Raw genomic sequence first — 27,841 nt, 5'->3', positions numbered from 1 at the left:
ATCCTCAGCAGTGGTGGAGTTTTTTGATATTTTTGTGTTCCTCAGTTTGCCTTTTTTTGATGGAGCACTGTCTCTTCAGAGAATGAGAAGGAACAGAGCGAGAGAGTTGGAGAAGTATTTCAGTCCTTACAATGACCAATTAATGTTCTTTCGCTGTGCCTCTGCTCAAGATCAGCTGTTGAAATATAGCTCAGTGTGTTGGGGTTCAGTCTGGTCATTTCTGCTGGTACTATTTAACTCATGTGACCTTTCCTAAGCCACATCAAGGATCATGGGTTTCAATGCCCTCTGTACAGCTTCCACATATCTCTAGGATCTTGACCTTGCTTCTACTTTAATTTAAATGACCCTAACCTCAGCCTTAGGAGTTATACTGAACACTGTGTGTCTTCTATGCCTATTTCAATTCCTCGTCTTTTTCCATCTTGCTGCTGACTTTCTCCAGTCCTTCCAGCTTCTTTTGATGATCTTTTTCTTTGTGGGAGAAATAACATACTACTAGCTTAATCATTGCATAATAAAATATCTATCCCTGGCATTGGAAAGTTTGCCCCACTAGCAAGGTATATGAGCTCACTGAACCTTGGCTGATTTCACTCTCAAATCGATGAAAATACTCCATGGTCACAATACTGTTGTTGTCAGGTGACCCATGACCACTGGGATCTTTACAGAAATGTTGATATTTTTCAAGAGTTTGGATAAAATCTTGAAATGTGGAAGCCAAGTTTAAATCTACCCAGACTCGGCAATTTGCAAACTGCAGAGCTGGATCAGACAGTACTCATGCAGTCTGGCCTTGAACAATTAATTCCCCATTGGAACTAGACAGACCTGGAACTGTCTGGTCAGGTGCTAACAGCTACATTGTTTAGAACATGGCACCCAGCTCAGTGGAATGCCAAAGGCATGGAGTGTCAAGGGCAAACTGAAGATTCAAAACTATGTTTTGTGACCTCTAGATATAGAAAGTAGTCAACTCATTGGATCTTCCTGCCCTCTGATGCTAGTACTCAAAAGAGGCCGCATAATCTTCAAGAAATGGGGGAAGAGAAGGATAAAAGCAACAACGTGGAGCTCCAGCTCTCTGATTTAGCACCTTATTCAAAGTGTGAAGAGAGCACTTTTGCCTGGCAGCTGAGCTGCACAGCATTTCCAGCTCCTTGTATTTTGTGGTGAGCATCATCAAGTTGACCAGACCCAGAATGTCACACCCACCTCTGTGACATGACCCAAGGACCAGGACCTGCCCGAGACAACATGGGAAGCCCTAATCAGTGACTGCAGATCCTGAATCATCAGTCACCTTTTCAAGACTAAGGAACAGCCTGTCCCAGTCTTGGTAAATGGGTGTCATCAGTCCTTTCAGACAAACAGTGCAAATACAGTATTGAGGATCTGAGGATAGGGGGTTAAATCCTTAGAAACATCTGTCAGAAGTAGATAGCTCATGTAGATTTGAGACTGGTTACATATTGAGTTAAGACTTTATAGAAGAATCCCATGGAAGAGAGTGATAGAATTTGACAGAGTCTGCTAAATATTGTCTTTCCTTGTTAAAGTATTCAATAAAATTATGTTGGTCCTTCTGATTTTTATCCCTTTTGTCTACCTCACCGTGTCATGCGCCTACGTTAAACAGGGTTAGTGCAAACTGGATAAGGTTTGTCAGGATACATTTACTCACCTTTCACTTTATAATATCCTTATAACTATCCTGGACAACACTCATGCTTGAACAGACGCTGTCCACATTGAATGTGCCAGACATTGGTTTTGTAGCTTGAGTTTATGGGCAAACAGCAAAAGCCAGCCAAGTTCCTTCATATGCTTGACTTCCCACAGTGGAAGCACGTGGGACAGTTTCCCACCTGCCTCCCATAACGATTCCTCCTTTTAATGGTTGGAGACAGTTCCATTTCTCTAGCTTACCATTTCTCATCAGCTTGTCTCAGGGTAATTTACTTTTCCCAGATGCAACTCTGGTCTGCAACAGCTCCAGCTTTCCTAGGCTTCTGTTTTAGTTCATAGCTGTCAGCAAGAATTGTGCTCTGGGTTCGACATACATCCAGTTTGGATAAGAGATTAATTCCTCACAAATGTGTTTTTGTAAATGGCCTTGATTTTAAGAGTCAGCACGCACTGTTCTAAGTTAGTTGCTTAATCAAATTCCATATATGCCCAACCATTTTCACCTGCTTCATTAATGACATTCCTTCCATCATAAGTTGAGAAGTGGGGATGCTAGCTGATGATCAATGCTTAGCACCATTTGGGACTATGCAGATACTGAAGCTGTACATGTCCAAAAGCAAGAAAACCAGGACAATAACCAAGGCTTGTGCTGAAAATTGGCAAGTAACATTCATGCCACACAAATGCCAGAAAATGACCAGCTCAAGTAAGAGAATTTCTACTCACCAACCCTTGCTATTGAATGATATTACTATCACTGAATCCCCTACTATCCATATCCCAGTTGACAACTTAAATGAACTTCCCATATAAGGTTAGAGGGCTTGGAGTACTGCCCCCAAAAAAACCACAAAATTGGCTTGAAGGTCAGATACAGAGGGTGGTGACAGAGAATTGTTTTTTGGACGACAGGCCTGTGGATTTCTTCCTCTCACCGTGTAATGAGCCTAAGTTAAATAGGGTTAGTGCAAACTGCTCAAGGTTAGTCAGGATGCAATTCTCATTCTTACATCTTTCTCTTTATCCCTTCCTGTCTTATTCTCAGGTACAACAATGTCATAATGTTAAAACTCATTGGCCCATATTCACCAATATCATAACAAGGATTACATATCAATGCAATGGCAAAGTGATGACATAAGCAAAGGCACATTGTATACATTGTACGAAGATCACCATATAAGATGATAAAGTCAGTGCTAAATAATGAATGAATTAATATGTCATATGGAGACTGTAACCTTAGAACTAGCATTCAGCCAAGGGCATAGCATAGTATTAAATACTTTGTATAAATATGGGCATTGATATATAAGGATATAAAACTTGACTGTCCAGTTGTGAGCTGAAGACACTGAAGAAGGGCTGGCTGAGACACTTCCTGGTGCAGCCTGGAAGTGTTTTTCAAAGTCCTAAACTGAAAGAGATGCCTTTTTTGTATTAATATTAATTTTGCTTGTCTTCTGCTTGCTTCAAATAACCCCAATAGTAAGTGACACAGATTCTTTAATATTTAATTTGATTATATACGATATTCATTTTTATATAGGTTTGCTTTAGGGCCTTTTTGGTCCATTTTCATCCTGCTCCTATCTGCACAATTCAGGACTCCACAATTCAGGACTCCACAATTCAGGACTCCACAATTCAGGACTCCACTCACTGCCTGGACCTTCATTCTAGTTGCCACTTTAGGCAAAAGCATTCCTGCCGAGTGCACCTTGACTCTAGGTTCAGGGTTGCTTCCTAGGGCTTATATCCTGGATCTGTTTTGCCATATTTCCCTTGCTAAACTTCAGGATTCCATCCAAGCTACAGTTCTCAAGCAGGCTTTGCACATTGGTTAACTCAAAACTCAATGGCCACCTTTTTGGTTTTGAAATGTGTCAGGACCTGTTTAGTCTGTTTTTATCCAATTGTATACAACCACCATGGTGACATTCAACCTAACAATTAATTTAAATGGCCACAAAAATGCTAAATAAGGCATCATGAATATTAAATAGAGAGAAATACAAGTTGTGGATGCACATCAAGACCAAACATGGACAAGATATGTACATGTATATCAAAATGATCATTAATACCATGTAAGGGCATAACATTTTTATATTTGTAACATTTTTAATATTTGTATGAATCATAATGGGTGTCATGTACTTGTATGCATCATAATGGGTGCCGAGGGGAAGTTATAACCTATATAAGACGACAACATTTCTGAAGTGGTAGCAGTAGTTGGAGAAAAGTCAAAGTACCACAATGGCAAGAAGCCGTTCTCGGAGAAGCTATGGACAAAGCAGAAGGCGTAGCGGAAGACGACGTAGAAGGAGGAGGAGGCGTGCACGCCGATCAAGAAGAAGTCGTTAATCTCCTTCAGCCATTGCAAAATGGAAAGTAAGCCACATTTTGTCCAACGGAGTATTAAAGTCAACTACTGCATGAAACATCTTGCTATCTCTTTAAGCCAAGCAGACTGACTGTGCCCTGCAAGTTTTGAAGACTTCATTATCTTCTGTTCTGATTTGTTGACAATGAATAAAGGCATCAGCAATGATGCTAGAAAAAGCTTGTGTCTTGAATTTTAATCTTTTGGGCTATAATAATAGTACTAATGGAAACTCACCTTTGGTCCTTGTGGCCCCACTGAGCCGGGTATACCAGGTTGACCCTGTAATAATAATCACAAATGAGGGTCAATTACACAACTCTTCCAACCTCAACATTTTCAATCTTATTCAGTAGTTTAGAAAAACTTACCGGTTTCCCAGTTTTGCCTTCTCCAGATAATCCAGGGATTCCAGGTGGTCCTGGAATTCCTGGTGATCCTGGTTCACCATCAGCACCAGGCATTCCCTGTGACATGGAGGCATGAGGAATAATGTTAAGCAAGCCATACTTATAAATGGGGATCGGTTAGCAGAGGGCATAGTATGAATGTCACACTGGTCTTACTTACCTTCTCACCTTGAAGACCATCCTTGCCTGGAGAGCCAGCAACTCCTGGAACTCCCTATAATGAAATTCAATTTAAATTATCAATGCCTTAACTGCTTTTTTTCTACCTGCCTCCATATTTCCTTTATCTCATATACTTACCACATTTCCTGGCACGCCATGTGGCCCTGGTGGCCCTGGTCTTCCAGGAATACCCTATTAAGAAGGAAAGTTGATGACATTGAAACAGTGATAATTGGCTGACCACTTTTGCAATGTACTATTCACACTGGTGCTGAGTTTCTCTGGTTAACTCACCATTTCACCTTTTACTCCAGAGATTCCAGACCGCCCTTGATCACCCTGCTGACCCTGAGAATGGAAGAAATACAAAAGTCTTTTCAAGTTTTATGCATCACATTTGACTGTATTTCTCAAGGAGACTTCCTAGTTGTGAGATAGGAACTTGTATAAAGATCAGCTAGGTTTGAGCATCACCCTTTCCCTGTGCATAACACCAATGTTAAGGCCCAAACACAATTTGTGCTTATCCCCAACTCAAGACACTCACCATTATCTACTTGCACACATCCCATGAACACAGCAACATCAAATGATTGTTACCTTTGGACCTGGAGGTCCTTGTGTTCCAGTTGTTCCTGGTATTCCATGGGAACCCTAAAACAAATATTTCACTGGTTATGGACATAATAAACACAGTGCCTGATTGAAATAAAGCCATAACTTCACTAGACACAAACATCTACAGGATGGCTTCCAGAGACATGGTGTCTGATATATTTAAAAGCCATTACTATTGATATTAAAAATGTCCTTAAATAAGTTATCTGTTTAAAAATAAATACAATATTCTTGATTATGGGTCAAGTTCTGAAAAGTGAGACATGCTGATAGGTCAGTTTAAAGACATTTGTAACATTTTTATGAATCACAATGGGTGTCATGTACTTGAATGTATCATAATGGGTGCCTACAAGTTACCCTGGAGACAATATTCTAGATTATGGGCCAAGTTCTGAAAAGTGAGACTTATGCTGATAGGTCAGTTTAATGCAATTTGTAACATTTTTATGAATCACAATGGGTGTCATATAAGGTTGGATAATGACGATCAATAAAGTACTTTTGGAATGTAGTCACTATTGTAAAGATGCAAACCAGATTGTTCATGATAAGCTTCCTGACTAAGGATCTTCTACGAGATGGTGAACTGGGGATTTGTTTAATGCACTGGATTGTGAGCTTTGATTTTTGTGGTGACGTGGTATAAACTCACAACCATTGACTCAGGTGAGAGTACTGACAACTGGAGCTACAGATGATGTTTTCTTAATGTCACAGGTCTTGTGTTTCTCCTCTTTGTACAATGCTTTGAACAGTGACACAGTCCCCTTGACAGTGTTTTAAATAAAGATATTTAGTACAGAGGGCTTATACTTACAGGTTCTCCTGGTTCTCCTGGGCTCCCCTTCTCCCCTTTCTCACCATCCAAACCCTAAAGACAATATAAAGAAAGGATTGTCAATTGTTCCTCTCAACATTCTATTTGTGCAATTACATTTACCATTTGTACGTGCCTTAAAGATTTTCATGGGGAAATTCCTTGATTTCCTAAATAACTTGAAGAGAAGTCTTATAGAAACTGGTATTTTCTGTACTCTTTTGGGATTTCTCATGTCCTCTACTAAAACTACTGCTGGAAAATCAGCATGTAGCCTCAGTGGGAGGAGGTCTTGCCCTGAAAAGCAAGACCTCCTCCTGGGATTTTAGAACAGGAAGGAATTGGGGACCCTCAGGATAGGGACAAGGTGGAATGTGGGGGTGAGGGGGTATTTTTTGAAGACCAAGGGGGGAAGAAAGGGAGAAGTGATATTTTGAGATGCCCGGGCATGCCCACATTGATGTGCCTTATACCCACCTCCCCCACAGGTGAACACTACCTCTAAAAGGTACAATTAGAAAACTATCAATGCTTACTGTATACCTACCGGTATCCCAGGCACAGGAAAACCTTCAGTTGACTGAAAAGAAAGGGAAAACAAATTATAACCAATGGGACGCTTGTATCTGCCTTTCATGGAAGGGACTAAATTGCCAAATTAACCTTTCCTGGCAAAACTTTCTTGCTCTTATAATACAGCTCTCAAGTATTATGTTCCTTCAGTTATCATTCTTACGTCATTGCCATGTACCTTTCCAAAATATATGCCAGGATATGGTTCTGTATGCACAAACGTATAAACGTATGATATAGGGGAAGGAGGAGGCCATTATCCTCCTTGAGCCTTTGCTGCCATTCCATAAGTGTGTGGTTGGTCTGTTTATCCCATACTACTGTCTATTGTTAACTGGCTCTCAACTCTTGTGTCAAGAATCCATCCACCACTGTCTCAAAAACATTCAAAGATTTTGCTTCTACTGCCTCTTGAGGAAGAGTTCCAAAAACTCACCACCTTCTGTGGGGCAAAAAACGTCACCTAAAAAGGGTTGTCTTAAAAGGTACCCCTTGTTACCTTTAAATAATAGTAACTCATACACATCATATGATCTCTGACAAAAGTTGCATTCATCTGTAACTATTTTTATAGTTAATGATGATATCTCTTTGTCTCTATTACTCTGGACTCAAATTCTGCTATTTCTCGAGATCTTTTACTTACTTTCTTCATTGCATAAACTTATTCAATTATTTTTATATGGATACTATCTTCATTGGTACAGATCCATTTATCCTAAATTGGATTCCTTCATTTTAATGTCACCGTTAACAAAGCTATAAAAATGTTCCTCTGGGTTTTTCCCTAGTCCAAATCACCTTCACCTACTTCATTAATTACTTTCTGTCTATTGCATAGTCAGAATTAGGGATGTCTATTAAAGATTGGGCAATGTTCAATGCCGTTCACTGCTTCTCTGATACTGAAGAATTCTGGGTCCACTTGTAGCAGGGAATGGTAATTTCTAACAAAAGAGAGCCTAACCATCTGCCCTTGAACTTCAATGAACTTCTGGGTCCATTTGCAGGGCCACACAAATGCCAGGTATTTGCCACAAATGCCACAAATACCAACACTAAACTAGCCATCATACTGTGAGCCACCTTGATCAGAAACTCAATTGAACTGGCTGTAGTGTTACCATGCCTATAAGAGCAGCTCAGAACCCAGTGTACTCTGGCAAGTAATTCACTGTCTGATTTCCAAAGCATGTTGACACCTTGCCATCTTGCAGTTTCTTGCCTTCTTCATGTGAAGAAATATAAATTCTCTTCAAAGTTCCTCCACCAATATCCCTTGAGGTTCTAGATCTTCTACAATCACAATCAAAAATTGGTTTGGCTGTTTGCCATGGCTCATAACCTCAAACAGGAGATCCTTACCTCATCATGGGATGACTCACAAAAAACAGAGTGTAATGTTCACTGGTTCAATTGTTCAGTGTTTGTGTAAGTTTGTCTGGTAACTGACCTACACTCAGACAATTTGATTAGTTAAACCTGATGATATGACTCAGATAACAATAACCAAGCTGTCAGCTTTCTTACCAGAAAGAAGTTTCCACACTTTACTAAATTTACTAAATTAACATCTTAAAGTACTGTAAAGAAGTTATGTTGTACACATAGAATCTTGCTCTGAGATATAACATGTACAATAAACTGAAGTGTACAACAGGTAGGGCCAGTTTCATATGTTTCAAATGACCTTGCTTCCCTATCCTGCAATGAAGTGAAACATTTACTCACACAGATACATAATTTTATTTTATTATTTTATCTTACTCACCGTCCCTGGTAGGCCTGGAGAACCGGGAGGTCCGATAGATCCCTAAAGCACAAAATAATGGAACCAATTGTAAATGCAGAAAGATCCAATACATTTCAAAACTCAAATCAATGAAATGTTGCTTACCTTGTCACCTTTCTCACCCTTTTCTGATTTTGGACCAACCAAACCTTGTCTCCCTGGTTCTCCCTGTCAAAGCACAGTGTGATGTATCAGCATTTGAAACCTTCCAAAAAGGCAACTACATTCAACTGTGACTGCACTTCTGCACATAATGCCTGTCTCTTCATCTCCTACTCCCATGAAATGAATAAATTAAATATGTAATGGGTGAAGGGATGGGGGAAGTTAGCGACAAGATTAGGATTGAGAAGCCTGGTTTGTTCTCTTCAAATACAGGAGGCTGAGAACCATTTGGAAAGATGTGTACAAGATTACACAAAATAGATAAGAAAAATACTGGTCCCATTATCTGATGGTATGTGGGATGAGGGATAAGGGATAACATTTGGGCATGTGATACAGGGTCAATGTGAGGTAGGACTGTTTGACACAGCTGGTGGTGGTGACTTGCTAAGAGAGATGGAGGAAGCAGAAATGATCCATTATTTCAGAAGGAAATTGACATGGTTCTGCAGCTAAATAAACTTTCAGAGCTAAATGGATAGAGCAGGGAACATTTGGATTTGCCTCCAGGGAAAACAATGTTTTCTGGGTAAAGTTGCAGTTAACTCTCTGGGGCTGGAACAGATCAGGCATCGATTTTCAGGAAGCATAACCAACAGTCTGCAGATAATATACCAAAACCAGTCACAAAGAGGTTTGCTCTAACTTCAGACTTGGGCCTCCTTTCAAAACTTGAATAGACTTTCTAGAGCTTCTCGCATCATTAGCTGTAGCTAACCCAATCCAAGTGGATCATGTTCATCTATACTGTTTGCCTGGCTGGTATTCACCCACAGCTAATGCATTGGTGGGGTTTAGACAACAACGTTGGGAAAATCAGAACTGAAAGCAATTCTTGGGAATACTCGGATCCAGGAGGAAAACCTGCCGAAATTTGTAAACTCTGGAGAATGCTGAGCCTGCTTTGCTCAGGGTGCTTAGTTTAAGAGGGGATCCTAAAACAGTTGATACACCCCTCTTTCACTTACTGGAATAGTTTATGCACCATGCAAGGTGCTAGGAAAGCATTAGCATCGTTGAGTTGTGAAGTGAAAGAAGTGGCGATATCGAGTGTTCAGTGGCAGAGAGTGAAAATCAGTGGGAGTGATTTCACAGAGGCCAAAGGAAGAAGTCATTATGGTGGAGATGATCAGACTTGTACTATGCACACTGGCAGTGAAGGAAATAGAGTTGGTGGTAAGGTTTTGGTCTTTTGTCAGAATAACAGATCCTGAAATTGGATTTCAACACATGCCATACATTAACATCTTGTGGAGTCCTGTCACAAAAGGACTGAGCCACAAAGCCACATACCTGCTCTCCTTTCATTCCCTTTGGACCTGGTAGTCCCGGTTGTCCAGGAAGACCAGTTTCTCCCTGAAAAAAAGAATTTGTTCAAATTGTGTATATGAAAAAAATATCACTACATGATCATTCAAATTGATTTCAAATATAAACCATGTCAAAAAGGAAATGAAAGAAAGCTGAAAGTAAAACAATTCTGGTGCTCTGTGTAATTATTTTTAATAATTAAATATTCAAAACTGGAGGGCCTCTGGCTCAAAAGATTACTTTGTTTTTATCATTCACTGACAGGATCTGGGTGTTACTGGCTGGGCCATCATTTAATACCCATCCCCAATTGTTAAGAGTCAACCACATTAATGTGGGTCTGGATTCATATGTAAGTCAGACCAGGTAAGGATGGCAGTTTCCTTCCTTGAAACAGATAGGTTTTTCTAACAATTGACAATGGTATCATGGCTCCTATTAGGCTTTGAATTTCAAATTTTTACAATTATTTTCAAATTCCACCATCTACTGAGTCAGGATTTAAATTTGGTTCCACAGCACATTATCAATATCTCTTGATTAATAGTCTCGCAACAATACCACTTGCCATCACTCCCCTATGAACAGAAGTTGGTGGTGAACTTCACCTCTACCTTGCATTTAACTGCAGTCATGCTATTTGATATCTATCAGGCTTTTATCTATCAGGTTCTGTATTAGCATCTAAAGATGACTAGACCCATGTAAGTATGAGGACAGAGCCACAATTTGCCACTCTAGTAGTTCTGCTATCCTACTGGATTCAACCATGCTATCCACATGGTTGAATCATTAAAGGTATTAACTGGTTCCCAGGTAGATAAATGATATGTGCTTTAAAGAAGTCTACAGAAGTGAAGTTATGCTAACAGTTCCTAAACTTTCTGGCATTCACCCTGCTTCTGTGGTAATTTAGCAATTCCCTGTGTCGTCTTCCGAGATAGCTATCAAGGTACAAACTGGAGCAGCAAAGTACATTTAATTCCCATCCAAGTGCCTGATCTCTGACTGAATCCTGCCATGACAAAGCACCAGATCAGCTGCTCATTACTTAGTAGAGATTGAACCTGGGAGCTTTGTTTTCAAGATTACTCTACAGATAGCATGCAATTCTATGGGAGGCTCAGTAATGCTTTGGAACCATCATTGTTAGAAACTTTGGCTGAAATAAGGAGGAAATAGGTTTTCATAGCACACAAAGTGTGAATGAACTCATTCATGGTTGGGAATAGAGCTGAAAGTCTCTTTCTTACCTTTGGTCCACTGGGCCCTGTCATACCTGGTATCCCGCTTTCTCCCTGTTCCACAAAAAAAACGCAATGTTCAGCATGCATCAGTAATTTGTCACAATGCAAAGGAACTGTTTCATACATTCAAAATAAATCTTAAGCACGTGTAATGTTTTTGCTCTTACCATTTCACCAGGCTTTCCAGGGATGCCATCTAGCCCACGATCTCCAGCTTCTCCCTGTGTTAGCCAAAGATGAAAACAGAGTAATTCTGGGATATAATCTGCAGGGATCATTGAAAGCGATTGTTTCAATCCACTGCTTTTCATGTGATCAATATCACTTTAGCATTAAATCTTGATTGCATGTCTGCACATCCAAATCAAAACTGCAACTTAATATTAACATACAAGTCACAGCCACAATGGCATGTTCACAGATTATAAGGTTTATATAGTATAATACAAATCAGCACAGGAACAGGTCCTTCAGCCCACAAAGCCTGCGCTGATTCCTAATCCTTATTTAGACCAGCTACTTGTTGCCCATCTTTTTGTGAAGTAAAAACAGGTCATTGCTGTAAAAATCAAATGAGCTAGTCTTTCCAGACTTGACATTTTCTCTCTAGGGTTTCTGTTAATCTCCAAAGCTATGATGGGAGATCCATAAATCTAGCAATTGACCATTTATATCGAAGCAGTGTGCTAAGTAAAAGCTCCTCAAGGTACTTTCAGAATGAAGATAAAAATGACCATGAAGAACTATGACAGGAGAGATTAAGAAGACTGAACAAAAAATTGGGCTGAAATAAGTTTTAAAAGTGAACAGGCAAGTTGAATAGAGACATGCAAGAATTTCTAGTGAGTTTAGGTCAGCTGAATGTTTTACCATCAATGCTGAGGTAAAAAATAACAAAGACTGAACTCACGTAGTCTCAAATCATAGAGAAAAGAATGTGATATAAACTAACAGGGGTGTGAGGATATGTCTGGATTTGAAGAGATTAATGGAACATTTTTAATTTATTATATTAGCTGACAATGATACATTATAAATAAGTGAGAATGGGGACATCATTTAACGAAATCACACACACTAGTTGCATATGGGCACTGGTCTAAAAATTAAATAATTCAGTATTTCTAGTATCTCGATTTTAAACTAGAATGTGCTTCATAGAGTGTATTTGTTAAGGTTATGAGTGTTTATGACAGGCCAGAGAAAGCATTTAAAAATATTCATTTATTTTTGGTTTTAGAAGTATCAGGGATTGATTCTAATTTTGAAAAAAAAAGAGATTGGGAAGTTGTTAAGCAGTTCAAAGGGGGACCTGACTAACGTCTGATGCAAGCATAGTTTCTCCTAGAGAAAGGAGATTGTCCAGAGGAATTTAGGAAATAAGTTACCTCAGTAAAAGAGTGCAGCTTGTGGAAGTTCCAGACCAGGAGTGTTTGGTTGGAACTCTGCCGATCAATAAAAGACTGAGAAAACCTAAGCTTTCAGTTGTACGATAACTCAAAGAAAAGACTGCACAGCTCAGGATTGGAGCTAAGACTGAGCAGTCAAGTCTAACCTACTAATTTGATTGAGAAGGGAAAGTTCTTTATGGAGTTGGGGCATAGATGGGATTTTGGCTTTGTAGTTTTTGGAACCAGGTAGACCCAATTGGCTCTGAAAAATGTATTGCTGGAGAAGCGCAGCAGGTCAGGCAGCATCCAAGGAGCAGGAGAATCGACGTTTCGGGCATAAGCTCCTTGGATGCTGCCTGACCTGCTGCGCTTTTCCAGCAACACATTTTTCAGCTCTGATCTTCAGCATCTGCAGTCCTCACTTTCTCCTAGACCTCATTGACTACAGATCTTTGATTGGGGTTGTTAATCTGGGACAATCAGGAAGCCCTGGCTGACCAATATAGCACTACTGCTAACTGACTCTGTGCTGCTGGTTCCACAGTCACTGTGTTCCTGCTGGTACTGAGGAGAATTTCTTTGTCTTTTCCCTCTAGTTTAGAGAAGTTTAAAAAAAAAGCACTGCCACTGTTAGGTGGTAGTGTGGCAGGAAAATATAAATGCGGTATTATATTCGGGCCTTGAAGAAGGAGCACACGGTGTCCACTAACACCCTCGAGGTTTTCAGGTGGACGCTGCGGGGTGTGGAATGTTTTATTTCCCCCTCCAATTCTACTTTGATTTAATCCCTCCCCTTCACCTTTTTGTTCACTTAGGCATTGCCTTTGATGAGAAAGGCATTGCTTGTCCCGGGCCACTCGGTGCATTTTCTTCCTAGTGGTGGAATACGAATAAAGTTTTCTGCATTCGTTTCTTCACCGTGTCCTACCTCTACATGTACACAACATGGGTGCTGGGGGGAAATAAGCACTACTGCAGTAGGGTAAATGAAAGAAAAGTACAAACAGAGCATTTTGAATCTTCTTAGGTCAGGGGACTGACTCTGAGCTGACTGGTCACAGCCAGTGTACTGTGTACGTGTAAATAAAGGAGGAGTTGGTGATGGAATACCAGCATTTGTGTAGTTATTTCAGGTATTCTGAGTGTTTTGGAATCTTTCAAACCATGTTCTATTTAACTAATGTATTTGGCATCCATTGTTTTATTTCTTTTGTGGAATAAACTTTTATTTGAAAACTGAATCTGCAACCTTATGTGCTTATGTTCAATGAAAGCCTACTATTTTGAACTTTTAAAAAATCCTATCAGGCCAGAGTTTACTCTGTGATCTGACTTGCCCAGCCATAATATTAGTTGGGAGCATAATATTATAAGACTATAAGACATAGTAGCAGAGGGAGGCCATTCAGCCCATTGAGTCTACTTTGCCCCTCAGTGAGATCCTCGCTGATCTAATTATCCTCAACTTTGCTTTCCTGCCTTTTCAATATAACTCTTGACTCCTTTACTGATTAAAGATCAGCCTTGAATATATTTGTTTATCCAAACTTGACAACCCTTGGTGGCAAAAAAATTCCACAGATGCACTACCCACTAAGAGAAGACATTCCTCCTCATCTCTGTCTGAAAAGTGTGACTCCTTATTCTAATGTTATGCCCTTTTGGTCCATCCAGTCCCTTAAGGACTTTGGAATATTTCATCAAGGTTGCCTTGGATTCTTCTAAATTCCATGAGTGCATGCCCAGCCTACTCAGCCTCCTCTCCACAGAGGACAATGCCTCCATTCCTGGGATCAATGCAGTGAACCTTCTCGGGACTGCCTCCATTATCACTAAATCTTTCCTTACAAAATGGGTCTGAAACTGTTCAAAGTATCCTGACTAGTCTGCAGAGTGGTCTGATGAGTGATTTGCATACTTTTAGCAAAACGTCCCCACATTTACACTCCATTTCTTCTGAAATAAAGGCAATTATTCTATATCCCTCCCCTCTTATCTGCTGAGTTTGGATATTACTTTTTTGTAATTCATTGATTAGGACTCCCAAATCCCTTTGTTCTGTAGTTTTCTGCAACCTTTCTCCATTACACAGTGCCTTTCATGATGTCAGGCTATCCAAAGTGCTTCAAAATTAATGAAGTACTTTTTAAAAGAAGCAATTGTGGTAACTTAGGCATCATACATTAAAGTTTTTATTAATTATATAAAGTGCAGTCTATTTCTGCGGGAGAAGGGAAAGAAAAAAAATGCAGTTCAGCAGGAATCAATGCTATGTAAGAATTGAGAAGGTTCTTCAAGATATACAAATCATACTTGTAAAAATAATGTGGCCAACAACATGACAATGTCTAGAGGCCTGGATAACATGTTAGAGAGTAGACGACCAGGTAGAGAGGGAAAGAAAGTGGATTTAATTCAATATCTCTTTTTTTGGGATGAAGGCATTGAAAATGACAAATGATGATTCCTATTTGGGCTGCAGTTAAGATGAGAAGCACACTCATATGACTAATAACCACTCTTCAGACAACACACTGGTGAGACCACAACTGGTGTGTTGTACACAGTTCTGATCACCAGGAAGGATTATAGGAAGGATGTAATACTTTTCAAGACAGTGCAGAGAAGATTTACCAGAATGTTACTAGGAGGAGCGATTCAAGCGATTGAGGTTGTTTTCCTTGGAACACAGAAAGCTGAAGTAGGATATGATTGCAGTAAAAATTTGTAAAGGCTATGGATTGAGTAGACAGTCAGAGGAACCTGTTTCCCTTGGCATACAGTTTAAAATGAGGGGTCATAGACTCAAGCAAAATGGCAGAAGACTTGGAGTGGATGGTTGAAAAAACATTTTTATGCAGAGTGTAATGGGTGTCTGGAATTTGCTACCTTAGTTTGGAGTGGAGGCAGAGACGCTAACCTCCTCCAAAATGTATCCGATTCTGCATATTGAGTGCTGTAAACTGCTATGGGCCATGTGCAGGAAGATAGGATTAGAAAGTGTATGTGAGTGTCTTTGTGTTGGCATGGACAAGAGATGGTCGAATGGCCCCCCTCCTGTGCTGGTAATTTCTCTGGCTCTATGGTCCAACATACAAAATGCAAGACCATTCATTTATCATGGAGTGAGTTCATTCAACATTGATAATTTGTATCAAACTTTCAGCATTTGGTTCATGTTTAAAAGGATAACATCATAAGGTGTAACAAAGAGCAAAAACAAAATACTTGCCTTGACTCCAGGAGGTCCAGGAAAGCCATTTTTCCCATCTATCCCAGGTGGACCCTGTAAATACATTAATTACAAAAATGGACTATCTTTGGATAATTCTTATTAATTATGTTATGATTCAAGACCAGACTCTAAATTTCATTTAACAAGTAACATTTTGTTTTAAAGGCAATAAGATTTGAAATCTCAGTTAGTTACTAACTGAAACAAAATTGATGTTACTTTATAAATTCAGCAAGCAAATGACATTTTAATCTAAGCCCCAGAATTAACCTGAAGTAAACATGAGCTGTCAGGCAAATTTTGGTCAAACATACCATAAATTGCATATTAAATAAACACAAAACAAAATCAAAAAGTGTGGCGTTGGAAAAGCACAGCAGGTCAGGTAGCATCTGAGGAGCAGGAGAATCAACGTTGGCTGAGTGACAGAAAATATATTATAATGATCAATGGATATTTTTCAGGCCGAAGGTAGGTTTGTAGTGGAGTTCCCCAGGTGCCAGCATTGGGAGCCTTGCTGACTGATCTGGATCTTGGTATACGGGGTCAATTTTCAAGTTTACAGATGACACAAAACTTGGAAGAATTGTAAACTGTAAGGAGGATAGTGTAGATCACCAGAAGAACATTGACAAGTTATGGAGTGGGCTGATAAGAGGCAGATAAAGTTCAATATTGAGAAGTGTGGTTTGGAACTTTGGTCAGAAGGATATTGCAAGATAATTTAAAATTGGAGCACAGCTATAAAAGGCATGCAAGAGCAGAGACACCTGGGGATATTAGTGCAAAGATCATTGAAGCTGGTTGGATAAAAGAAGAGACCTGTAAATAGAGCATAAGGTGTTCTTGGCTTTATTAATAGGGACATAGAGTTTAAAAGCAAGGAGATGAATTTATATAAGTCACTTTTTAGACCTCAGCTGGAGTATTGAGTAAAGTTATGCATACCACATTATAATAAAGATGCGAATGCATTGGACAGAATATAGAAGTGATTTTATAGGATGGTTCCATGTAAGAAAAACCTCAGCTATAATGATAGATTGAAAAAATCAGGACATTCACCCTGGAGAGAAAAAAGGTGTGAAGGGATCTTTTTGAGGGTTTCAGAATTGTAAGTGAGCTGGACAGAGGAGAAGAACAAGAACAGGAGGGTACAGTTTGAAAGTGATGTGCAAATGAAGTGAGGGTCGTATGAGAGAAACCTTTTCCACACTATGAGTTGTTAGGGTATAGAATACACTGCCTGGAAAAGTGATGGAGGAATGTTCAACTGAGGCATTCAAGGGGGCATTGGATAGTCTGTTTGGATGGTAACAGTGTGCAGGGATTTGGAAACAAAGCAGGAAATTGGCACTAGATGACATAGCTACACTAATGGAGTTTTTTTCCATTGTAATAATTAGAGTCATAGAGATGTACAGAATGGAAACAGACCTGTCCATGCTGATCAGATATTCCAACCCAGTCTAGTCCCACCTGCCAGCACCCGGCCCATATCCCTCCAAATCCTTCCTATTCATATACTCATCCAAATGCTTCTTAAATGTTGCAATTGTACCAGCCTCCACCACATCCTCTGACAGTTCATTCCATACACGTACCACCCTCTGTGTGAAAAAGTTGCCCCTTAGGTCTCTTTTGTATCTTTCCACTCTCACTCTAAACCTATGCCCCTAGTTCTGGACTCCCTTACCCCAGGGAAAGGACTTTGTCTATTTATCCTATCCATGCCCCTCATAATTTTGTAAACCTCTATAAGGTCACCCCTCAGCCTCAGCCTGTTCAGCCTCTCCCTATAGCTCAAATCCTCCAACCCTGGCAACATCCTTGTAAGTCTTTTCTGAACCCTTTCAAGTTTCACAACATCTTTCTGATAGGAAGGAGACCAGAATTGCACGCAATATTCCAACAGTGGCCTAACGAATGTCCTGTACAGCCGCAACATGACCTCCCAACTCCTGTACTCAATACTCTGACCAATAAAGGAAAGCATACCAAACGTCTTCTTCACTATCCTATCATTGATCTCATAAAATTATTAGTAACCCATTCAGATGGCAGTGAACACGAAGTCACAGAAATTTTTTAAAACTCTCCCTTTTTCCTTTTGACAATATAGTTCATGATTTCCTTCAAATTCCAGTGACCACTTGCCTCCCATTTGCTTAATTTCTTCTCCTCAGACCGAATTCACTGGATTCATAATGCTACACTCCAGCATCTATTTCCCAGTGATATTCCAGCTTTCTTGTCACTCACAATAGAACACCAATGCTCAAGGACTGCCAGTTTCACCAGTAGACCACCAGCTGGCAGAGGCTCCAGATGAAGTCTGTACAGGCATCTTCATTGTCAGACACAGGATCAACCAGATTGCTTTGGATTTTGCTGGAGAAACTGAGTCACCACTTAAAAGTAAGAGGAAAATGATAGAGAAACTGTCTTCCATGAACAGAGGGGATCACTTGGTACTTATTCCAAAGTTAATATCTCAGAGTAAACTTCATTTCATAGAGGCACATATTGTTGTCCCAGAGTCGTGTCATAGTCATATTGAGGCAGCATCTGAGGAGCAGGAGTACCAACATTTTGGGCATAAGCTCTTCATCAGGAATCTCCCTGCAACGCACTGCCACACTTTGCGACTCTGACTCTCCAGCATCTGCAGTCCTCACTTTCTCATAGTCGTATTGACTATGACAAGGTGAACACAAGTCATTGGTGCTCGATCCTTGGATGACAATGTAAGATTGAGGAATTCGTAGATAGGTGGCTGTTTGCAATAAGTCATTTTTTAGTCTGAAACCACAAGACTCAAGGTGTCACAAGTGCAAAGATACACTGAAGACAGCTGAAATGTGCCTGGATGTGGTGGAATTTTGTGGCATGCTCATCTATTAGTAGCAGGTATTAGTGTCTAGTCTGGGTGGTCATGCTCCATCAGGATCCGTCTTTCTTTCCCTTGACTTCCTCTGAAGATGTTGGCTACGCTTGACGTTCTTCTGGTGTCATCCCATTCCTCCCCCCTCCTTCAGTTGAAGCAAATTGCTTGGGAACTCAGTTATTTTACCATTTTCTTCCAGGCCTTGGAGAGAGAGAGAGAGAGAGAGAGAAAACTATCGCCCATGTGCACAAAGACATGAGTTCACAGTCTTCTCTCGAACAACAGCTTCTCAATGAATTATATAGTCATTTTACAGGGAGAAGCATCCAGCTAAGTCAACATACATATTAATAGGGTGACCGTTACAATCAACAAGCATCGACAGCAGAGGCCACACCCTTTACTGTTATACAATAGCTTTGTTAACTGGACTCATACAATGGATACTTTTCCCCTTGTTAGCTGACATTGCATGCTGAATGCTTTCAATATTGTTGAATGGCGCTACATAATGACTGCTTTCCCACCTTGTTAAGCCATTACCATTCCTCCAGCTTCCCATTGTTAACTGTAAGTCCTTATCTGATCTACATCACGCTCAGCGGAACCTCTCAGAGTTTAACTCTTGCCCTGCCTGTTTATACCCTGTACACATTCTCACTGGTGTCATTTGCACTACTCTTTGAGAGGCAAAGTAATGCAGGAGCCAGCTCAGCACTACTGTCCTGGGCAGTCTCGCTTGCCTCAATCGAATGATATCTCCAGCTCGATCAAGGCAATGGAACTGCATTTTGAGCAAGACAATGGCTTGCTGTATTGTGGGCCTGGTCATAACAAGCCAACGATTGTACATCTCATGCACATCTAAGATGGGGTTGTGTATGCCTACACCTCTTGGCTTCCCAGGATAGATTTTAAGAAAACATTTCACTTAATAATTAACCTCTTGTTGACAGCCACAGGAATTATGAAGTCATAAACCCCAACTGATGTAGCATCAAATCTTCATGTTCAAGCCATCAAAGGTTGACTTTAAATATACAAGGGTCCAATGTATTTGCTGATTGTGTGCAAAGCATCATACAATGATATAAAATCTTAGAAAATCTTGTTTTTTATTCTAAATTTATTCCATGCAGGATCGGTGATGATGTATTGAAGAATACATAATTCTTGCAAGGCTCAATTGGGTAAATACAAAGGAGGATGTTTTCCCTGCTTGGGGCAGGGTGATGTGTTCTAGAACCATGCAATGTAGTCTTAGAATAGGAATACTTATTTTGCTGGCTGGCCAGTATTTATTGCTCATCCCTATTTGCTCTTGAGAAGATGGAGGTAAGCTATCTTCTTGAACTGCACACAATGCCTTCAGGGAAGGAATTCCAGAATTTTGACTCAGCTACAGCGTGAATATATTTCCAAGTCAGGATGGTGAATGATTTGGAGGGGAACTTGCAACTGGTGGTAGTAGCTAATTTAGGACTGAGATGCAGAAGAATCTCCTTACTCAGTGTTGTAAGTCTTTGGAATTGCCTACCTCAGAGGGCTATGAATCCTCAGTCATTATGCTGAAGACAAGATTAATGGATAAGTAGGCATGGAAGATTTCAAAGAATACAGGGATGGTGAAAAAAATGGCATTGAGTTGGAGGATCAGTCATGATTTAGTTGAAGCAGACTTGATGGGCCAAATGGCCTACTCCTGCTCCTCATGTTCCAATGAAAACAGATTGGAATGAAATTTCTGTATCATCTTGTTTTGTCTTAAAGATAATGGTTATTCTTTTCCATAATAGCAAATTCAGACATTTCCATAAATCAAGGAAATGAATTCTACACTAAAATGGATTTCAAGCTTCGCTGTCACTGTGTCCATAACAGAGTAAAATGACAGTATTTTTTTCTTACCGGTTTTCCAATTGGACCTGGCTTTCCTGGAAAGCCAATTTCACCTGGCAGTCCCTGTGAAAGATAAAATATGAATTACGTAGCAACAAATGCAGATCATTATTCAGAAAGAAAACCAGAACTTCCCACAACCAAGCACGCACATCCTTAATATATGATTAAAACCACTCAATGCATTTCTCAAATAATTCTGCCAAAAACTTTCTGCCATTATACCTTTCAGCCACATATTGACTGAGCAAACAGGAATCTAACACTTGGGAAACTCTGCTGTTTTTTAATGCCTCTACCTTTTTTGAGCAGAGAGGCTTGAATTGAGAAGTCAGCCTCTGAATCAGGGCCCCTCCATTTTTGGCAGGGGTATTTCTGAATGGGTTTTGATCATAATTTGCAAATCCATGGTTCATGGAGGCATCTACACATGTTTATAATCACAGCTGCTTCGATCAAGTATGTTATTCACCAGTGAGTTTCAGTCACAACCTGTGCAGTTTAGAACCAGTTGGACAAAGTTTAAGGATGCTGGACTTCTTTGGAGAGGTAGGTACCTTTTTTGGAGATGTGTGCACCCTTTTGGATATGGTCCCAGGATACCTTTGAGACAACTGCCCTGTAGGAGAGGCAGGATGCCCTTTGGGGAGATGAGGATCCCTTGGCAAATATTAAAAGTGTTTAAAGGTGGCTCACTATTCCTATCATTGAAGTTGTCAACAAAGCTATTAATGGGAGCTGTAAATCTGCCAAGGCATTTTAATCTTCTGTCTTTCAATTGTTGTTTGGAAAACTGCAAAATCTGTGTTAAAAAAGTCTAAGGATTATAGTCATTTAATTGATCCTGATTTCATGACTCATGATTATCACAGGGGGGTGCCTGTCAGTTCACAATTTGAGTAAGAGTTTCAAATGGTCACATAAAAAAAAACTGCAGACGCTGACGATCTGAAACAAAACCAGAAATTGTTGACAAAACTCAGCAGGTCTGGCATTATCTGTGGAGAAACAGCCGAGTCATCATTTTGATTCCAGTGACTCTTCAAAGGAACTGATAGTAGCTAGGACAAAAAGTGGTATCTATGCTGAAGATGAGGTTGGGGAATGGGGTGTGGGCAGATGTGAGCCAATATATAGAGACGGTGCCCAGAGACAGAGAGAAAGGGGTCGGCATAAAGGTGGATTGAGGATGGTAGGCCAGGACAGAAGAGAAGCTGAGTAAGTGATAATGAGAACTGAGAGTAGGAGAAAATGGGAAGGCTGTGCTGAAAGCAATCCATGTCATGACAAGACCAGGGCATGGTGATGGATAAAAACATGGAAAAACAGAATCAGGCTTGGAAGTTATTAAACTCAATGTTGAGTCCTTGGGGCTACGGGGCAGAAAGTGAGATGCTGCATGTCTTTGTTCTAAATGGCTATGTTCTTTGATGTGAATTGCAATGCTTTATGAAGGACTGAAGGAAATTAAATCTAGTGATTGTTTTTGATCACTTGGTTTTTTTTGCAATAGTGAATTAATCAATAGACAGCTTTGAAATTTATTTAATCGCAGAATGGGTCTTGTGATCTGCCTATGCTGGATATTGGGTGAATTAGCATGGTAAGTATATGGCCAGAGAATTGAAATGGGTTGGAAGTAATGAGTTGGATGGAAGCTATGTCAGACCATGGAGATGGGAGGAGTAGTTAAGAGACAGTTATGAAGTGGTGAGCAGTCATAGGTGGTGGGTATCAGGGTCGAAGCAGTGGAAACTTTGGCAAGGGTTGAGAGTGGAGAGGTTCATGGATGGATAGGACAAAACGAAGTTTGAGGGTTATTATCTTCACAACGTTTTTTCATAAATTTGATAAGGTTGTGGATCACTGAGACCAATCTTTTGTTCGAAGCATCAGAAAGCTTCCAAAAATCTTCCCGTGTCACCCATCATGACCCCCGTGTATGCCTGCACCTAGCAACCTCCTCCCTGGAACAAATATTTAACCTTCTCGGGCACCTCCTTCCAGGTTGGGTTTGCAAAGCTGGGATTAGCTGAATCTATGCTCCAGACCTGGGAGTGAAGATTCATGCTCAGGTTACTGGAGTCCTGAACATATACTTTTTGTTTGTCCAATTGGGTATATGGTATAGATCCATACCACACTTACTAAGCCCAGGATTTCAGATTGAACAATCCAGATTCCCTTCCTCCACCTCCAGAAACTCTTTGGTGACTGAAAGAGCCATTGCTATCTGAGCGCTGTTTAACCAACCAAACCAATACCCGAAATAAAAGACATTAACACCCACCACTTGCTGTTTAAATCCTGCAAAGAGCTCCCAATCTGTTTGGACTAGGCCAGACCCCTCAAAACAGTTTTAAGCAGGTAGCCCAGACTGCTAAGACTGATGTACATCCAACTGTGCACAGACACAGCTAACAAAAGTAAAAATTGGAAAAACTGCCAGTTGGATTTATATTTTCATACATTCAACCAACCATACAAAGTTAAAATTTACCTTCCCTTCCCTTATGCAGTAACTTTCATGTTGGGTTATAATTTGCTGCCAAAATAATTATTAGGGCTCACAGTGCTCAATGTTGATTATGAACAAAATATACAGTAATTATTATAAGAATTGGGCGAACAGCTAATCTCAGGCAGCTACAAGTTACTGGCAAATTGCTCCATTTGTTATTAACTTTAAAGAAACAAGTTCACTGAGTGCTTCACTCCTGCAATATAATGAATGGTGAGAAATTGCTGTGTTTGAGGAGCAGGTTGAAAATAAACTCACTGCAAACACTTAACATTAGTCCTGTCCAGTATAAATATCCTTTTAATAGCATGTGTCACAATACTGGTTCCTTTTACAAAGTTACTATGCCCTTGAGTTTTGTTCTTTCTCTTCTAACTTTAATCGTAATTCAAACGGTTTCATTTCTGCTGCCCTTTCCTTATCTCTTGCCTCTAATTCAAGCTGCTTCATTTGCAATTGAATTCTTGCCATCGTTACAGTTCTTGATGGTGTTTCCAGCAAATTTAAATACTGAGCTACTGCTGCAATCATCTCATCGTTCCTCACCTTAGGAGGTAACTTCAACCCCAGCTTGTCTACTAATTCCCAAAGCTTGGTCTCTTCTGTCTTTTGTAAAACCCCCAAGGTCAATTCTTCCACTTCCAGAAACTCCTTGGTGATGGAAAGAGCCTTTGCCATCTGAGTGCTGTTTAAAGCAACCAAATCAACACCCAAAATAAAAGACACTAACATCTACCACTCACAGTTTAAATCCCGGAAAGAGCTCCCAATCTGTTATGGACTAGGGCAGACCCCTTAAAATATTTTAAAGCAGGTAGTCCAGACCATAACTTTGCTATTTGTTTTAGCTAAGTGTATAGCCGATATTCCCGGAATAAATTAGCTGGTTTAGCTGCCATGATTTAAACAAACAAAAGTTATTTACAAAATTATGGAACGAAACACAAAGAACAGAAAACAGAATACCGGGTAACATATCCTATCCAAACCTGGACTTAGTGATGCTGTTCCGAAAATACTCGCAACAACTCCAATACACATATCCTTCAGCACAAACAGTAAAAATGAAACAAATTAGAGCTTACAGGCTTGAAGTTAGAGAGAGAGAGAGAGGTCAGCAGCCTGTTTCACACATCCCCTGTTGCAACTGAACTGACTAAAGTTCTGAACTGAATCCAAAAAAACTCTATTCTAAATGAAGGTTCGCCACACAGGTAGCTGACCACTCCCCTTTGATTTTTATTTTTAAAGACATGACAGCTTTTGGCCTGAAACACTCTCTGTTAGGGGTAAACAAATGGCCCCAATAAAACTTTCAAACCCAGCCTATTTGGAGCCTGGCCACTTACCCATTCTCTGGAAAAAACCTAAGAACATAGTAACTTTGGAAAATGAACCGGTATTGTGACATATGATTCCAAAACTATAGTTTATTAGTACTGATAACTATTACAAGTTTAGCGATTAATTCCTTCAGGTTTTAACAATTATTAGAGTTTTAAAGATGTAACTTTGTATTAAAAATTCATCATTGTTCTTTTCTGCCCTTGTCTCTCTGAATATAAACCTTCTTTCCTTCACTACTTTTCCATCGAGTTTGCCCACTTTATCTGAAACTTCCTTCTCAGTCCTTGCATCGCTGGTTTAACAATAATTCAATTTATTTATTAAGACAATATACAGTTGTTAGATTCTAGCACTCAGGTGTTAGTTTCCTGGTTTTCCTTACTGAAATATTGTTAGCTCACCCTTGCAGCAACTTCCCAAGCAAACAATTTAACATTCAAGATACAAGAAAAAAATCTAATAATTGGCAAGTCCTGTACCACACATTCTGACCACAAAACCGTGGCCTTTTATAACCAATAAGCTGTGAAAATAATTGAGGCTGCTCTTCAATTAGGCAAAAGAAAAGCAAGAAAATTTCAACAGGATATTATCAAAGTGATTAAACTATATACATGTTTGGTAACAAATTATCAATGACGTTCTCTTTTTATCCAATAATAAGCAAAGTTATTGTCAAATTGAAAATATTCACAAGCTCTCTGACCTGTTCTCCAGGCCGCCCTGTCAGTCCGGGAGCACCAGGATCTCCTTTAGGACCCTAGAAATGGTAACAGAGAGAACATGGCTAAGAATGATGCAGTTGGAGTTCTACCAAAGGTCAGTTAAGATCATTTGGCAAATGGTTAAGTCAGACCTTAGAAATGTTGCTGTGAATGTTATTGATCACAACCAGAGCTGCCAGAGGGAACGTCATAATGAGACTCAGCATCTTCACTTTGGTGAACTGACAATCAGCCCTTACTCAATGGTCCAAGCAATAGCATACCTTTTCATTTAAGAATGTGATTAGACTGTGTTTTAAGCCTTGTATATTTTCCAAATACTGACTGTGTGGCCTCGAGAGTGTTGAAGCTGGCCAATAAACTTGAGCGGACAATCAATATCCTCTGGGTAGGTGGTAAAATACTTTGGTAAAAGAAGGAAAAGAATATGATGAATTATTTATGGTGAAGCTTGGCAGAGGTAGAAAGCCAGCCCAGAATTAGACCATCTGTATCATTAATATTAACTGAGCAGATTACAATGGTAATGCCTCCACATGTTCACATTGTACAAAGGGCAGTGCGAAGTTAAATTTCAAGAGTCAGACAATAATAGAGGAGAGAACACTCTGATTAGAAGGACTGTGGATGGGGAGAACAATTCTCATTTAAAACAGAACGAGAAATGTCTCAACTTCATTGAAGAACCTGATACAGAGCAATCATGGCTTCTGTTCCTCTTTGTGCAGACTAATTTCTGTCATTTGTTGAGACCATAAGTATTTTTTCTTTCATTTTTCTAACTTTGTTTTGGAACTGTGAATCAAAGTTGGGAATTGAACTTTGAATTCTGAACAGCGGCTTGTTTGAAAAACAAAGGAGAGAACACAAGCATATGTTTACTGTGGGGAATTGGCCTGGAAAGATAATGCAGCTAATCATTGTTCTAAGGACATTGCACATGATTTGGCATTGAGATGTTGCTATGCACAGGGATTGGCAGCTGGATGGATGTTGAATTGATAAATTAAGAGAAGACAAACGCTAATCAGCCAACCAGAGTGAATGATGAAAAAGAGAGAACAAAGAGAAATCTGATGCTGACTGGGGTTTTGGGGAGGATGCAGTTTTGCGTTAGAAGCTGCCAGATGAGAAAGCTGGTTTTGCTCCCTCCACTTATTAACTTTTTGAAAGTCTGAGAAAAAGAAACAAAGTCATAAGAAATAAGTAGTAGTCTCCAGGGGTTCTGTGGAAGTTGTTTGCATTGACAAATGACTTCAAAATTCATGCAAGATACACAGTCCAGCATGCCTGCAATTCAACATATCAACTAAGAATTTTGAGGCCTTGTTTACATAATTTAAATGGTATTAAACTGGTAACTTAATTATTTTATTTAACATAAAATTATCCCTTAATTCTGTCTGTAGGAGTGGTAATGGGGGTGGGTGGGCAAGCTATGGTCAATGAAAATTGACTTAGATCATAGATATTAATGAGATTGTCTTGTTGTTCACCTGTGTTCTGCTAAAGTTACATTTTTAATAATAAATTGTTTTTTAAAAAATTATAAATATGGTATTCAAGATCTGACATTTGTCAAGTCTAGATAGAAACAACTGAGTGATTGTGAGAGTCATTGAATGTTTTAATTTCACTGTTTTACAAACTCTGTGATAGTAAGGCAGTGATAATAACATAAGGAATCCAAGGCAGATGTTATATTCAACATTTAGATTTATGGGGACCTCAGGCAGTCAATAGGAACCTGGAAAATGGCCTGACACAATGTTAGATTGGATGGCATTCATGCTGATGTGGGACATCATTCCTAAAAAAATGACAATCTTTTATATTTATGTCACAGGTCTAAAAAAAAGTAGAGCAAGGATATTTAGCTTCCACCTCAGTGTATTTAATTCAGAAATACAAATAAAAACCTGCTAGAAACATATGATTGGATTAAACCCTGGAATATTTCTGAGCAGATCCATAGGTTGCTGTTTCATATTTGAGATTTGAGTTATGAATGTAAGCATGAGGTGCTTGGAAAGGAGCTCGTTGAAAAATGAACACGCAGAGCGAATACTGAAGAAACTTAGCAGGTCTGGCAACATCTGAGGAGACAGAAACAAAGTTAACTTTTAAGAGTCTGGTATGACTCTTCAGAACTTCTAAAGGGAAGGATTCTTTTGAGGTACTTGATACTTTGAGGAATCAATAAGGTAAACCAATTCCAAGTTAAATTGTGACTAGAGGATAAATTTAGAATTAGGGGTGAGTCCATAGCTAATGTCACAAAAGATTTCTTAGCATTGAAAAGCCTGGAAATGTTTCCTGGATGTTGGCAAAAATATCTGGAGTCCATTAAGAGGAAATGAGGGAGGTAAACTGCAATCACCAATGAATCAGTGACCCAGATAGTTCAAATTGAGTCTCATATTTGTATTTAGCTTTGTGTTTTTTGACCGCAAAATTATGTCACAAGGTATACAAACATCTAATATGATCAGCTCAAATTAATTGCTCTGCCCTTTTAACAGATTGTCAACCACTAGATTTTAAGCTTGTCAGCATCTCGAATAAAAATCAAGCAGAGAGGACTTTAGGGGGCACAGAACAAAAGTAACCCATTCAAGTCCTTCAGCCTGATTGATTTCAATTAGGTTGATCCT

The 27,841-nt window shown here is 39.6% G+C and overlaps 1 protein-coding gene across 1 annotated transcript in view; it reads right to left on the bottom strand.

Annotated features, from left to right (window-relative positions):
- col22a1 (collagen, type XXII, alpha 1) overlaps nucleotides 1-27,841 on the bottom strand; it is a 285,704-nt gene that overhangs the window by 64,404 nt on the left and 193,459 nt on the right. The window contains exons 24-39 of the mRNA XM_072569542.1: nucleotides 25,169-25,222; nucleotides 20,604-20,657; nucleotides 15,806-15,859; nucleotides 11,350-11,403; nucleotides 11,189-11,233; nucleotides 9,918-9,980; nucleotides 8,565-8,627; nucleotides 8,439-8,480; nucleotides 6,642-6,674; nucleotides 6,095-6,148; nucleotides 5,257-5,310; nucleotides 4,951-5,004; nucleotides 4,795-4,848; nucleotides 4,655-4,708; nucleotides 4,456-4,551; nucleotides 4,322-4,366 (exon numbers count right to left, since the gene is read on the bottom strand). Coding sequence (XP_072425643.1) covers nucleotides 4,322-4,366; nucleotides 4,456-4,551; nucleotides 4,655-4,708; nucleotides 4,795-4,848; nucleotides 4,951-5,004; nucleotides 5,257-5,310; nucleotides 6,095-6,148; nucleotides 6,642-6,674; nucleotides 8,439-8,480; nucleotides 8,565-8,627; nucleotides 9,918-9,980; nucleotides 11,189-11,233; nucleotides 11,350-11,403; nucleotides 15,806-15,859; nucleotides 20,604-20,657; nucleotides 25,169-25,222 — 873 coding nt within the window. The remainder of the gene's footprint in view (nucleotides 1-4,321; nucleotides 4,367-4,455; nucleotides 4,552-4,654; nucleotides 4,709-4,794; nucleotides 4,849-4,950; nucleotides 5,005-5,256; nucleotides 5,311-6,094; nucleotides 6,149-6,641; nucleotides 6,675-8,438; nucleotides 8,481-8,564; nucleotides 8,628-9,917; nucleotides 9,981-11,188; nucleotides 11,234-11,349; nucleotides 11,404-15,805; nucleotides 15,860-20,603; nucleotides 20,658-25,168; nucleotides 25,223-27,841) is intronic.

The sequence above is a fragment of the Chiloscyllium punctatum genome, chromosome 5 (genome assembly GCF_047496795.1).
Source record: "Chiloscyllium punctatum isolate Juve2018m chromosome 5, sChiPun1.3, whole genome shotgun sequence".
Classification (NCBI taxonomy): Eukaryota; Metazoa; Chordata; class Chondrichthyes; order Orectolobiformes; family Hemiscylliidae; genus Chiloscyllium; species Chiloscyllium punctatum.
The sequence above is the reverse complement of the archived record's forward strand: the minus strand, read 5'-3'. Positions and strand labels throughout refer to the sequence as shown.